Raw genomic sequence first — 15,279 nt, forward strand, 5'->3', positions numbered from 1 at the left:
TTGCCCGCGTTCGCACCTCCGCGTATATAAACGACTGCATTTGCACCGATACAGTATTCATGCTGGTTGTCCCTCGTCCCAACACCCTCTGCCACCCTCGTTGGCCGGGCTCGCGTGGCAGTGTCAATATTTCGACGTTCGTTGCGCGCATCTCCCGCGCCACCGTGTATTGCATTATTCTCGAGTAAAATTGCTCTGCATTCTAACCGCTGCTACACGACCGGCTATAAATGGAGCTAGCGAAAACGCCCGTAAGTCTGGTGCCCGCCTTAAAGGTCGACGTGTATGCACACCTACGAGCGAGAAAGCTGCGGCGTGTGCTTGAAAGACAGGCAAAAGCCAAGGTTCTATAAAAATAGCCGAATAACCGGCGAACTCGACGTGTTTCGCATTTGCATACGTCGCTCGCAGACCCAACGGAGGTAGTTTTATTATTTCGCAAATTAGCCGCGAAAACTGCTGAAAGTCTCGGCGGTGGGAAATCGCTTCCGCTTTAAATCATTAACGTACTTGTGCGAAGAGAATAAAAAAAAACTTTTATTTTATGGAAAAGAAGGAGAGAGACGAGGAAACGGGGATAACGCAAGGACGCAAAAGCCAACGGCTGACTTATCGCGTCGCTTTGCTACTGAAAATTCTAAAAACGTACGAACCCGATACAATTTATCGACGCAAACGGCAGAATATCATCGGTACTAAGTATTTATAAATTTATAACACAATGGCGATTGCAGATTTCATGAAATTTATTACTCTTGCAATTCATTTTTTTATTTAATACCAGATTATTGGTAGAATTATATTTGAGCTTTATTTGATACACGCTGCACAATTGGAAATCTTTAAAGAGTAATTAGTATTCGATAGAGTACGACAAGGAAATCAATGTCTGCGATGAATTTTTTATCAGTAGCTGGTTAAAATGGCGACAAAGGTAGAGGATCACCAATGGGTTGGATTATTCCCGGGAAAATTTCTTCCCGCTGGCTAGCCGGAAAACTTCGTTTCAACCGCGCGACTGGAATTTCGCGCGCGCCAATAAGAGTAATGGACTAGGACAGAGGGTCCGCGGTATAAAACATTGAGCGCGAACAGCGTGCACTACGGCTGCGGGAGGGAAAATGACAGACGTCTATTTGGCTGATGGCACAGGGTTTAACCAACGTTCGGCCACGCGAATATTTTTGCATGTACACGCGGAATAATGTGCTCGAATAAGCCGGGCCGCGATACAGAATAGGACCCCGTTGCGCCATGATTCTCGTGGCGGACGCGGTGGAAACAGGCTCGGCTGTTCGTTCGAAAAGGGACGCCATAGACGTCGAGAGAGAAAATAAAAGGGCTTGAAAGGAGAAACGGAAACCGATTTCGCGGATTCAATCTCGCTGCAAGTCTTCGTGACTATGCCCCTACAGGAGTACGCATGAATAGACATAACGGATTTCCGGCCGGGTCAAACGAAACATTTTTTAATACCCATTAACGAGCTGAAATGCCATTTAGCCGGTGTAATAATTCTGAGAGCATCGGTTTCAAGGGAGAAACACCAACCTTTCCTCTTCATCTCCCATCATCGTATGGGACTACGCAATTTTTCCTCTCCTCTGGCGCACCTGCGACGCGAAATCGAGAATACAATGGCACGCGAGCGAATACGTGCGGCGTGCTTTCAGCCGCTCGAGCATTCAATTCTGGCGATGATTCCTAGGTGAACGCGTATTGTTTCGATATTAGAGGACCAACAACGCGGTATTCGTTTTAACATACTGCTGAGGAACAGTAGATTGTCAATCTATTGTAAATCCTTTCATATTCATTTCGACGAACATCATATTCAGAGGTTTTTCGGAGATAACCAATTGAATAAATGAAACAAAAGCTCAAGAATTAGAGGTTTTTCTTTTGTACGTCGAATTAAGAATAGAATGTTTGTTGGCTTTTATCGAAATGCATTTCTTGCTCCGTTGATTCTGGCTCCGAGTGGATATTCTCAGAGTGTCGTCCAGATTCTCGGTTTTAAGGAAACTTCCCGCCGTTCTCAGGTGCAACGATTCTCCAGGGAGAAAGAGAGAGTATAACGTAATAAATCATCGCAGGATTTTCGAAACGCTCACCCCTCCCGCGAGTCTTGTCATTCGCTTATCGGGGTTATGAATCTCGCACGGGATCGCGATAGAACGGACGCTTTAAATCGCGCCAACTTTCCCCGTATAAATCTTTTTCGCCTCGCGACAGCTTCCGTTCAGCGCGTCCTTTCAACGGGATCTTGGACTGATTAACAGCTGGATTGTTTGCACCTTTTTGAAAGAAAGGGGGAAGCAAGTTGATATTCGATACAGCAACTGCGATAGTTGGAAACAGAGATATGACTCGAAACACTTTAATAAAAATGAATTTTAGTTAGCCAAATGGTAGGCGTCAAGGATATATAAGCGAGAAAGGTACTTTTCAACTTTCCCGTTTTATTCACTGGAATGAACTTCAAACTGTTTCGGTTTGTTAAAAGCCTGCCTGAAGTTTCTCCGTGGGAACATCGAGTGCACCTTATTTTCGAAATTGCCGTGGATATTCTTATTCGTCTGGGCGAAAAGCGTGCTGGTACACCGAAGGGCGAGCAAGGTTGTTGAGAACTGTTCGGAAAGTTTGCCATTCTTGTATGAGCGATAAATCGATATCCGTTAGCTGCTCTTTGTGCCGTCGCGTTATTTCTCGACGATTTTAGAAAAGTTTTTCGGAACACCGTTACGTAGAAAAACTTTGGTTTTAAGCTGGTCGCGGGTCGAGCATGGTGTCGCCGTTTATTTATCGTCTCCCCGGGGGCATAGCAATGAAAAATGCACAACAAAGAAAATGGAGAAAAGTAATTTCAACAGTTGAAAGTTGACTTTAAGCGTTTCCAAGGAATCGAAAATTCATCGCCGTGTATTAGAGAAAGTAAAACATCGAGTTTGGATTTGTCTGTCGTTACTCGAACAGAGTTAGAGGGTGGAAAAGCCTACAAACGAGTAACTTTCGGTTTGCCTAACCGGCAAGCTCCGCGAAATCTCGGAAGTGTTATGAATGAAAACAGCCCCGGGTCTGTTATCACTGCGATATCGTTAATGCGTTGTTTTACGTATAAACACCGGATAACACGAACCGTTTTCGCGTCGATTCACTCGTTACAAAATCTGGATCGAGTTCGTTTCTATCCACCTACATATAGCACAAAAATCCTGCTATCTCTTCTGCTGGTTAAGTTTAACTAACGATCAAACTCGCGACCCGAGGCGATTTAATTTTTCCTAACTCTCTGATGTCAACTCTTGCGCGGATCAGCCGCAGTAATTGCATCAATGTAACCGACTTATATAACGAATCTGCTTTAAATTAAGGGACTCGTCGAATGCACGGACCGTGGAGCACGGGTCAAACGGATGCCCGGGAGAGAAGAGGGAAAAAATAGGCCAAAGTGGAAGGGAAAAAGAGAAACGAGAACGGAGCAACGAGCTGAAGCGAGCGAATCGACGCTGGAAATGCATAGTTAGACGGAAGGGCGAGTACTACGAAGCAGAAGATAGTTCGAGACTCCCTGTACACGTGGGAATGATCATCGCCCTCCCCCTCAATCTACCCTCTGGCGAATTTGCATTGTGGCCGGCCGCTCGGTGTTTGAGCTGCACTGCAGCTCGTTGCATCCGCCCGGATCTACTCGCTGCACTTTAATCCGAGAACCATCGATGATCTCCAACCAGTATTCGACCGGCACCGATTGTTGCTTTTACTCGTTAAATTAACGAATTGAACGTAATCGATGCTGTTGCAACGTTGGATTGAAAGTCGTCGCGAGGAATGTTTGACGCTCGATGCATTTCGATGCACTTCGATGCAACGCAAAGAGGTTGTGGAAATAGAAACCGTGACAGGGTTTCCAGCGACTTGTGTCTTTTATTACAAAGTCTATCGAAGTCTTATTACGACTTCGTGCTCGAGATTGCAAAGGAATTATTAAAAAACTTCTCCTTGCACCTCGATGTCTTTGCACGAATACGATGAACTCGATTGAACGGCTATTTAAAGGAAGAGGTTCGATCAAAAGATCGAAGAAATATGTTTTCTTTCTTCTGATATAAATCGGTAATATATATAACTAACGATTGGAGAGTGCATGGGATTCAAAATTGGATTAATCCAGCATTAATGATTTAGTAGATTCAATTAACGAGAACATTATTCGGATTATGCATTTAAATTATTTGGATTAATGTTGCGAATGAGTTTCTATCATGCAAATTTGATTAGGCAAACACTTTTTAACACAAACGTACAGGTAACGATTTATCAGTCGGAAATTTCCATGCCATGGTAACGGAGTCAGGGTGGGAGAATCGATTTGGTATCCAGTGCTGACCGTATCTGGCCTACATTACCTTGTCCACGCTTTACAGAGGACTAGATGAATCGTGACATCACGAGAAAGGACTTGCAAGAATTAAAAAAGGATCGATTACGTTGATATTGAACCGAGATTCGGATCTTCCATCTTGTCAGACTGTTCCATTATGATAGAGGTAGCTGGATTCTCATTAAATACTTTCTTTTGTACGAACCTGATATTGGCCAAAGAAATTCGAGCTTTATGCGTGTTGATATATAATTATTGGAAAATTCCTACAATCCTTTATTTCTCTCAGGAGAAACTATGTATGGAACTAAATTTGAAAAATTTAAAGAGAGATTACCATTGGTAAAAAAGACCGAAAGAAAATTTTATCTCATTTTTTCAATTTTTGTATCCATCCGTTATTTACCTTCACATTTATTTAGTCCTAATATTGCTCACGGTTTTCGCTGGTAATAAAAAAGCAAACGTAACTCTCAGCTGGTCACTCTTGAGAAACCTTGAAAGTTCATAAGCGTTGCTGGCGTTTGACGAACGGGCGACAAACCTTCGAATTAAATGAAATATCTCGGGCAAAGGAGTCTGGCCGCGCGGCGAGGGCAACAGGCGAAGTGGTGGCTGTTCCCAGAGGAAAATCCAATCTTGCAATTGAAGAGGAAATGGAAGGGTCGAGAGACGTCGGGGGAACTCGAGCCTGAATGGAAAACGAATCGCTCGGAAAAGTTTTAGTCGCGCGCAGATCAGTCCGCCGACGCGAAAAACTTCCCGTTTATTCGGTATAATCCGTTCGAGAGGAAACGAAGAGGACGCCTCGAGACGACCGACTGCGATCGAGTCTTTTTCAAAAGAGACCTTCGAACGAGTCGAGGAAAACGCGAAAAGTGTAGAGATGGGGAGAAGGAAAGAAAGAGAAAAAAAAAGAATGGAGGAAAAGAGGTACGTTGAAACGATAAGTGCGGCTGGTGGTCCGCGATGTTACACGCGTGTCTCTCGAGGGTGGAATGTTAGATGCGATCAAAACATCGCGCCACGACGCTCAACAATGCGTAAAGTTTCGGGCCAAGATGGAGCTCTAAACTGGCAAGTTCTCTGGATGGCACAGCACGACCATTATGGCGACGGATGGTAAGAAGTTAGGAAAGTTTCGATGGTACGAGGCGGTGGGCGAGTTTGAAATCTCGTCTGGAGAGGTGTCGAGAGGTATGAAAGATAAAAGTCGTAAAATTTAATGTGCATCGCATTCAATCAACGTTTGTTTGTGGCCAAGCTGGCAACTTCGCTGGTTCGGCTGAACTTTCTTCGAGGAAGTAGATAAAGTCGGCTTACAGAGAATATCTATCTGATAAACGATAGAAAAAAAATTCCCGTTTAGCTCCGAAAAGATGAGCAGTCATGAAAACAAAAATGATGGTCCGAAAGCACACACGTCTCGATTTTAATCCTCGTCTCGCACAGTCACCGCTGCTTTCATAAACCCTTTTTTCGCCTGTAATATCACAATTCACGTTGGGCTTAGTGTATACGGGGGGCCAGCCACGATAATGTGTATACGCGGACACTCGAATCGTCCCTCTCAGATTCTAATTAACTCGGATATTGACCAGAACAGCGTATCGACGCGACTGTGTGCACACGCGCTTTTTTGCTCCGCACGCATCGGTCGTGGTACACAAACAAGGGTGGAAAACGGACAAAAAAGTAGCTGCAATTTATCTGGTCCTACCCTACGTTTCCATCGATGCGCCATTTCTACCAACCCCTTCGTGGCCCACTGTAAACGTTAAAAAGTACGCGATCGCATTCATCGGAACGCGACGTCGCGTCGCGTCGGTTCGATAAGGGTTCTCTTCGAACGTATTATTCATTCGACAACTAGCTGAATCTTTTGTTAATGTTAAGTCGCAATTGTTGGCTTTCACAATTGCGACCAGACGCCAATTGGTAGGTGGTTGCTCAAACCCATCGAAAATCGTTAACGAGTTAAAGCGGACTCGCTTTAGAATGGAGATTATTTCTGCTTCGCGGAAACACGTTAATACGTGAAGAGAAAAATGAATCGAATTTTCCTCGTGGTACGACACTTCATCCCGCAAGGTTCGGTTTGAAAACATATCGAGCGAATCGATGGTGGTAGGATGCTCGACACGTTCGACGGTTCACCCTAGTCGAACGCGTCCCCGTTTATTGCAATTTCACTCACCGCTCTTCGGCGTAGGGAAGATGTTGTAGGCGGAATCTCGAACCCAGGACGTGACTGCCACGTATTCCTTAACGAACGTCGGTATTTCGCACCTGAGCACACCGGTATTTCCTGGCAGAACGTAAGCGTCTCGCACTTGGATCTCGTACTTTTGACGCACCACTGGAAAGAAAGTTACCATCACGTTGGTGGAGAAAAGAATCGTGTAGGTGTTAACATTCCTTACGTTTTATCGCGAAAGAAGGTAATGCATTTGATACAGGAAGAATAGTAGAGAGAGAAAGTTATATAAGTACGCAGGGAGAGATCAAAGAACGTGAAAGCAGAGAAGGAAACTCGTCTCGAGGATCTTCTTATTGATTTAACCAAAGTTCAAACTTTATTATTCACAATTACTATATTCGTCGCGGTGGTATCTAGGGAAAATCAATAGAATCGTACAAGCCCGACAATTTCTCTGGGTGCACAATTGTTGGTCACAATAATCTCGTCGTTAACTTCGATAATAATATCTACACCCACGTGTATATATATATTACGCATTTTCTATTATGCGCTCGTTATTCCGACGACGAACAACGGCGCATTTAAAAGCGTCTGGCAGCGGTGCTTTCGGTAATTAGAGTGGCTCCCTCCCGCATTTTCAGTCCTGCAACGACCGAGTTCCCGTCTCCTGCGTACAATCCTCCTCTCCTCTACGTCCAAAACCAAAGAGGAGATTCTTTCACGTAGTCGGGCCAGAAATTCGCTCGATTCACGAGCTGCTAAATGCGATAAGTGATTCTTGGCAGAATGTCGCGATTGTTCCTACCGCTTGCCGGAAAGAATCTCGCGGACTCGTTTGTTCTTTCGCGAAGGGGTTGCATTTACGTAGCCGCACACGCGTACAAGCGTGGCTCTGTATTTAAATCGTTCGACGTGGAAAACGCGAGTGGAAGCAAGCACTTGGCAGCGAGCAAACAGCCGGCGAATCTTGATCTTGGCAGCGAGTGCCGCTTGTTAGCCATAAGCGAGCGCGAGTTTAAGGCTGTACGTCTGCGAGCTGGCTGAAGGGAGGCAGGAACTAGCAGGGTGGCGATAAATGTAGTTGGCTCGGCTCTCTCGAGCCACGATCATTCTTCCAACTTCCCCGGAGTCCGTGGTTTAGAACATCATTTCGCGAAATGGCCGATTACATTTACGAGCGACGAGATATCAGGCCGCGTCGAAGGCACCCCGTTGTCCGATAACACCCGGCAAGCTTTCTCCGTGTCGCGTTCACTTTTTACGTAACGAGAAAACTGCGAATTTCGCTCGCGGAAGCGCCTAAATATCCTGGAAGGGACGCGCCCTAAGTGGCGACGCTAAATTCCCTCTTCGGGAACGAGGTTCCAGCTACATTGTACTCGAGGCCGTAATTGCGAGCCACGATACTCCGGAAACGTTCGTCGGCAATTTTTCGTCGGATTATAGCCGCGTTGCGGTCTAGAAACCGAGAGACAAGCTTTGCTCGAACGATTTCGTACCCCTTCTACGGCTGGTTAAGTTTCGCTCGCCACGAAAAATGGGGCCCTCGTTATCGCTAAGCACTCGTGCGTTTTCGAATAGCAGATTTTTTTTTACCGAAAAACTCCGAAACCAGGGACGATCGAGCATTCGAGCGTTATACAGAAATCGTGAGGGGGCTTGATGGAACGGTGCGAATAGGGAAAAAGTCAAGTTTCCAGACGAAAGAGGAAGGCAATCGATCGGAAGAAGAGAAATAAAGGTACTCACCGGCCTTTACCGTGATTTCACGGCCCAACACCCTGCCGACGCTGTTCGAGGCTTGACATCTGTAAACGGCCGAGTGGACGTCGTGTCGGTAGGTCTCAGCTCCGAACGGCAAGAAGTACATCGAACCGTTCACCAGCATCTCACGTATGTGCGATATAGAAGGTACAGGTGACCCGTCTCCCATAAGCCAATCAATCCTCGGCAAGGGACTACCTTGGGCCGAACAATGGATCATTGCTCCGGTCTCGTTCGAGAATTCAACCGACGACCGTGGCTCGGAGATCAACACTGGACCCTGACTATCCAGCACCACTCCTCGTCCTGTAACATGAATCGCACCGTGTTCCGTTTAGAAGGATCGAACAGACAAGGCGGATCGAGCAGGTTGCAAGGAACATTGATGAAAGATGACCAGCCGATTTCTGCCGTTAACCACGAGAGAGAGAGAGAAATTTCCTTTTGAAAATACGACGTTTTGTACGTTGGCGTGTTTTATGCGCACAATTGTATGCAGAAAGGGTGTCGTGTTTATCGTTAGATAAGCACCGGGGTAGTTTATGTGTCCTGGGAGGGACTAAGATTTCAGAGGCTCCTAATAGTGAAGGATATTCGAAACTTCTTCTCGCGAACTTTGAAATAATTTAAACATACGGGTTTTATACGAACCCTTAGGTCTTGAAAGTTTTACAGGCTCTGAGAGTGCGAAATAGTATGCAAATATAAGGTACGTATAAAAAAGAAACGTAAAATATTAAAAATTTGAAAATTAAGATAATCCTCTGAGGAGAAAAAATATTATACAAAGACATACGTATATTTGCATAAACGTTCGCAGTTTACCCATCGCTAATTACGCGTAGAATAATTCGGGTTGAAAATTTGCATACCGTTGCGAGTTCTTCATTTGAGAGAATCGCTAATATTTCAAGACCTTTAGCAGTTTCCACGTAAGTGAATATCATCCTTTATAAAAATTCCCCGAAAATTGGAACAGACTAGAAGATGGAAACGAAGTAGACGAATGATGATCAATCGTACGCTCGAGGTTGCTCTAACAGACGATGCATCTAAATGAAAATTCGATAAAATATCCCGGGTAGAAAGTGGCTACTCTTCCCTAAACGAATAATTCATGCGAGGTTGAATCGAATCAATAAAGATATCCGTTCAAAGAGAGAAACAATTGCTTTCTCAATATTCCCCCGCACGAAGGCAACGTTCAACGGGTTTACTTTGCTACTTTCTCGATACTCCCGATGCGGGCGTCTCGGCGGTAAGCAGTTTACGCGGCAAAATATACGAGACGCTGAGCGTCTCTGTGTACATGTATCCGGGAACACGACGAGCTTTTATTTTATTAGGAATGCCCTAAAACAGCGGCTACGTTTTGACGACGTGGTAATAACACCGGTATCGATCATATTCGATCTTCGTCTTGTCATTTATAACGTACCGCGCGAAATCATTTGCATTTTCCACAGAGACGCGTTCATCGCTCACGCGCCGACACGTTATCGCGGGAAAAACGCTCTTCTCGTCTGAAAAAGATTTACGAGCTGCTAAATTTGAAAGCATTTCGATTCTCTTTTTAATCGAACTCTCCACGTTGGAAGCTAAGAATTTGTTTATCAGCTTCTATCGTATCTTATCCGGGAGAATATAAAACGATCACGTACGTGTATCCAGGTTCACCCAATGACGCGCGAATCGTCGCCTTTTCCTCGCGATTGCAACGTTTACCGTTCTCTCCACTCGTATCATTTCCTTTTCCCCTTCCCCAACCCTTGTCCCTCTATCAACCGTTACCCATCTCCATCCAGCCGTTTTCGAACGAGAAAATCTGATAGAGCACCTTCAGTGCAGCTGATGCCAGCACAGGCTTTGTCCTAGAATTCTGGCAGCTTGTTTTTCGGCGATCGGGGAGCAGTCGAGCGGATAGACGATGCGCATGGGAAATGAACCGAGTACCAGGGGTGGCGAGTGCATTATGTATGAAGGGCGATTTGATAAGCAAGGATACCGATACGCGAAATCCGGAGGAATCGGTAAAAGTGAACCGTACGTCGAGTTCGAGCCATGCTACACGGTACCATGCTACCGGAAAGACGTTTATATCCGATGCTTCCTGTGCTCTACGAGTTTCGGTGCAGCTGCGCCACCGGTTTACAGCTATGCACCGTCGCCATCTACGTTCCATTTATACGCGCATCCAACCTCTGCAACCCCATGGATGCGCACATTCGTGTGCATTCGATGCATGTGCACTCGCACACACGTACCGTTTGCATTGATGCATCTGTTACTCCCGCGGGCGTTCTTCCCATTCTGTGTTCGTTCTGTGTTCGTCGAACAACGACGGGAACGATGGAAAATATGGTTAAATTAGTTACGCGTACAATGCAATTTGTGTGCGTGATTCGATGTAAAACGGTTATTAAACGGAATGCGTTAAAGGAAATTCAAAAGTTTGCTTTGCGATAAAAAAATGGTATTGTTATGCGAAACATACAAAACAAATTATGATGATTTATCATTTTTCTATTAAAAATATTGTTAATAATTATGGTTAACGCCCAGATGATTCAGCTATCCTGTATAACTCAGTGACTGGCTGTTTTGCCCGAATTTTAGTTTAGATTTACGATTACGAATTAATGTAAAACGGGAATCTCTCGTGTTGTATTTCGTTGAAGTTTTATAGCTCGTTTGGGTATTGTTCGAAGAATTGAACGGGAATATTCTTAATCACCACACGGCTGTTTTGTCGATTAAATTATTTAGGTCAATATATTATTGGTTTCAATCTAATGTTCGGGAGGATTGTTCTTCGTTAATGATGCAGGTTATACGTAGTAAGTACTGATACTTGGAAACCAATAATTCTCCGTTCGTGTGTTAAAACAATATAGGTATTCTTAATGAGTAACCCTCGGGACTATCTAACTCGAGTTTCTTAAACGTTCGACGAGAAACGAACAGAGCTGATTTGAACTTACAATTTAATTAAAATCATGTATTTCTAGGGAGCAGGAAGCGGTTCGGTAACAGGAAAATTTTAAAGTTAACAGCTACTTCTTCCGCTTTTAGTCCAAGTACCGTGTTTGAATCCGCGTTTCATGACACGGTCACGGTAGTTTACCCATATTTTATTTCCGTCACTTGAAATCCTCCTGTGCATGTTTCAGTGGGATGCGCGTTCAATCGCGTGACGAGCGATCTACCCTCGAGTACGCGCGTACACGCGTTACGCGTGGTTGCACGCGACCGCAAAAAAATGCGTTTCCAAATTCGACTAAATCCTACATTAATGGTCGTTCATGCTGGTGAAAAAGGAATATCGAACGTTAACTCGCTGGCTACCAGGATGATTGCGTCGAAAAAGTGGAAAAAAGGCAACACGGTAACAAATCAAACGTACACTATTCCGCGTCGTCGCGCTTTTATACTTTCACATAGATGAACACGGCGAGCATATTTCCGCTCTTATAAACACCACACGTTTTTTTCCCTCTTTCGCTTCTTTTTTTTCGTGCCTGTATTTGCGCGCACATCGCACGATGGCGCGCAATGAGGAAGAATACACTGTTCATTCGATCGCAACGACCATCGAGGCTGTGTATGTGAATACAAAAACCTAGCGAATCTATCGCTGAAGCGCAGACTGTTGAATGAGACACGTGAAAAATATATTCACCATCATTTCCTTCCTTTACACGCGGGGTGTCGACAGAGATGCACCATAAATATGTTGAAATCTAGTTTAGTACGCGTTTGGTGTATCGTCAAATCGTTTCGTCCGAGTGGTCCTCGTACTATACACGTTCTGAAGATATATTTTCGAATGTGTTGATGTACCGAACGACGCGTTTGACCCGATTTCGTCTCTTCAAGTTTGCTTTAAAAAATGATACAGTCGAGGCAGGAATTTGAAAAATTCCTGGGGATGTGAAGAAATCGCGTGTGCAAGATGCGAATGTAAACGATTGTCATCCTACAAATAGCTCTATAAGCAAAGTACAGTAGGGTCTCATGCATTGGTAAAGTGGTGTACGAGTCTGACGGCAAGGTGCATTGTCGAGACGGCATGAAATTCATCCTGGCTGCTCGTCGCGCATCTGGCGCCGCCGTGTGTATATAAGAGCTCGCATAATATGCTGCCTGTGAAACACGATTGAACGCGGCTTAATTAATCACGGCGAAATTCGGTGCTGAAGCTTGTTTGCAGGTTGCCTGGCCGCAGGCAGCCGGGTTAATTTTGCTCGCGTAAGGAAACAATGGCGTGTAGCAAGATTTAACGGGAGCTTCCAATCGACCGTGAACCGCCGCGATATTTTCTCTTTTCTTTTCCTTCTATTTTTTTTTTTCTCGCCTTGTATTTGCCGCAGGTAACTTCGTAACGACGCCCGCTAGCTTTTTTCCCAGGATCGACCAATAATTGCGTAACGACGGGGGAAAGTTCGATACGTTTGCACGAGTTGCTTCCGGTGTTGCGTAATCGTCGGATAACTACGTTGCCAGACAATTATACGACAACAATACCGTCGCCACAATTGTACGCTCGCCGTTTCTCTTCCGTTTTACGAGACGCGACGCAACTATTTACCGACCGACGTGTATTTACCCAGCATTACGACGCGACACGTCTCGGAAAATTCCAAACACTGTGCAATCTTGTCTCGTGTAACTTCTACCACGACTTCGCGCCTGCCCTTTGTTTCGTTATACAAGCAACACGATGCCGTTAATTCGTCGCTTTCGGTACTTTAACGATCTTCCCGTATCCCCGTATCATTTCTACATCGGCGTCGTTCGCGTCCCGTAGCGTTGCATTTGTTACCTTCTTATTCTACTTAGAGCGTCCCGCCTTTGAACGTGTCTGACTGCTGTCGGGCGCATTTCGTGCTTATACTACTTGATACGCTCGCCTTTCGCTCTGTACTCCCTGTAATTCACTGTTTTGTCTATTAAAAATGTTCTTGCGTTAAATATTATAAACACTAGTCTTACTAAACCAATCAAAATGACTGGTTTCAAGATTCTTATTTTAATTTATAAATTTTATTAAAATTTTATTTTTACTGGAATGTATGTTGGCTATTGTCGAGATAAAGAATGGATACATATACTAAATTATATTTCATCCGGTATTTATTTAATTGTCTGTATTATTTTCAGGTTAAAAATTAGTGTGCATCGAAAGTCAGTAGTTCTAGTGTTAATAAAAATTATTTTTTAGAAATGCAAGTTTCACATTTGAAGTATTGTAAAGTATAAAATTATCACGACTAAAGTATTTAAATGTAACGAAATTTAGTAAAAAAATTGACGGTGGACGCCCAGTATTTAGGTCAACGATGCATCGTGGAACGCGTTCCGTTCAAATAAATACGTAACAGGGGAACGTTTGTCGGTCTCGGTGTCTCGTCACTAGTGGCATTCAACCGAAACGCGAGGAACATCGATAATCCGAGAGCGGCGAACAAAAATCCTTTGAAGCTGGAAGGTTTCGAGGCAGTAGCTGCTCTGTTCACCCTCTAACGCGTTCCATTACGCACATGTGACCGAGTGACGGTCCGTGTTGCTTGCTTTCTCCATTGTACCGACGCGATACACCTGTGCCAGTTCACAATTATGCACCAACGCCATTTATGTCGCATTTATACACTCGCCACTGCTGTTGCCTCTCTCTTTTCCATCCGCACAGACACACACACATCGTGTGAGCTTCACGTATGCCCGCCTGTGTAAACGTTGCAGAGCGAACGTTACTCCGAGGCCTGTACTCTCGCGTCGCGCGTCGCGCCTCGCGCTGCTGATTAATTACAGAGCACCGTCACGCTTGCACCGGAAGCCGGTTGCATCGCAGCCTGGTATTATCATCCGGTGCACGGAATTCGCGCGTCACTGACGAATTAACCGGCGCTCGACTGACGTGGCTTCTTATCTAGGGAACGAAGCGGATCGAAAGAGAGGAAGACGAATCGTTGGCGATTCGTTCGGCCGGAAGTTGGAATATCCAACAGGGAGGATCGTCGGATAGATCGGATGGTGAATCGGTCCCTTCTGCGATCCTCGCAAATTGGAAACGTTGAAGGGGTTTCATTCTAATTAGATTAAGCTCGCGTTCCGAGTCGACTGTAATTTAAGACCGTCTCGAGCTGAGACTCGTGGCGACCGCGGGCACTGACTTCGAATTACAGCTTGGATCGACTTTCACGAAGAATCGGCGAACCATGCGGCTAACCACTCGAACTTGAACCACGATGACGCTTAGGAGAAGTTTGAAACTAGATTAGATCGATCGTGTTTGCATTGAAACGTTCGATAGTTCGATTATGATTATCTCTATTAATCGAGTTTCGATGTAACCGATTTTTCTGCCACGATAAATGTGCACGCGGTTGCGAGCGCGATTTCCGTACGCTTTAACAATAACCACGGTTCCGTTGAACGAATTATCGTTCGAATCCGGTTTCGTGTACACGACGAGGAAGGGGTGTCATTCAATTAGCCGGCAACCTGACGCCGATGATACGGATTGGCCGATCGGTTTTACCACGATCATCGAACTTCCTTTCCGTTAATTCCGACTGGTTTAAACAACGACACTACGAGCCATAGTGGAACCGGCCGATCGATAGTCGCGGATCGCGATTATCCTTGCGTTCCGTTCCGCTAATCCAACTTAAGCGCCAACATAAATACGAATATATATTTCTCGTACACGCGTATGACCCCCGAAGTTAGCTGCAATGCAGTGGAGCGATACCAGCCCCTCCGTTGGATTTTGTCGGCACGCTCACACCGTTACGATCGTTTGATCTGGATCATGGTTAATTTCACCGTTGGTTATGGCGCACAATACCGTACCAATCACGCCGTGACTTCGCTGCAATGCGCAGTCCGATTGGTCCCTCCATAGAACTACCTATACGTGTATACG

The 15,279-nt window shown here is 45.0% G+C and overlaps 1 protein-coding gene across 11 annotated transcripts in view; it reads right to left on the reverse strand.

The window, feature by feature from the left end:
* Positions 1 to 15,279, reverse strand: part of LOC117600066 (cell adhesion molecule Dscam1) — a 150,657-nt gene that overhangs the window by 45,293 nt on the left and 90,085 nt on the right. For all 11 annotated transcript variants that reach the window (XM_034315023.2, XM_034315024.2, XM_034315022.2 and 8 more), the window contains 2 exons: positions 8,337 to 8,657; positions 6,582 to 6,743 (listed from right to left, as the gene is read on the reverse strand). In XM_034315023.2, coding sequence (XP_034170914.1) covers positions 6,582 to 6,743; positions 8,337 to 8,657 — 483 coding nt within the window. The remainder of the gene's footprint in view (positions 1 to 6,581; positions 6,744 to 8,336; positions 8,658 to 15,279) is intronic.

This window comes from Osmia lignaria, chromosome 15 (assembly GCF_051020975.1).
Source record: "Osmia lignaria lignaria isolate PbOS001 chromosome 15, iyOsmLign1, whole genome shotgun sequence".
NCBI classification, from domain to species: domain Eukaryota; kingdom Metazoa; phylum Arthropoda; class Insecta; order Hymenoptera; family Megachilidae; genus Osmia; species Osmia lignaria.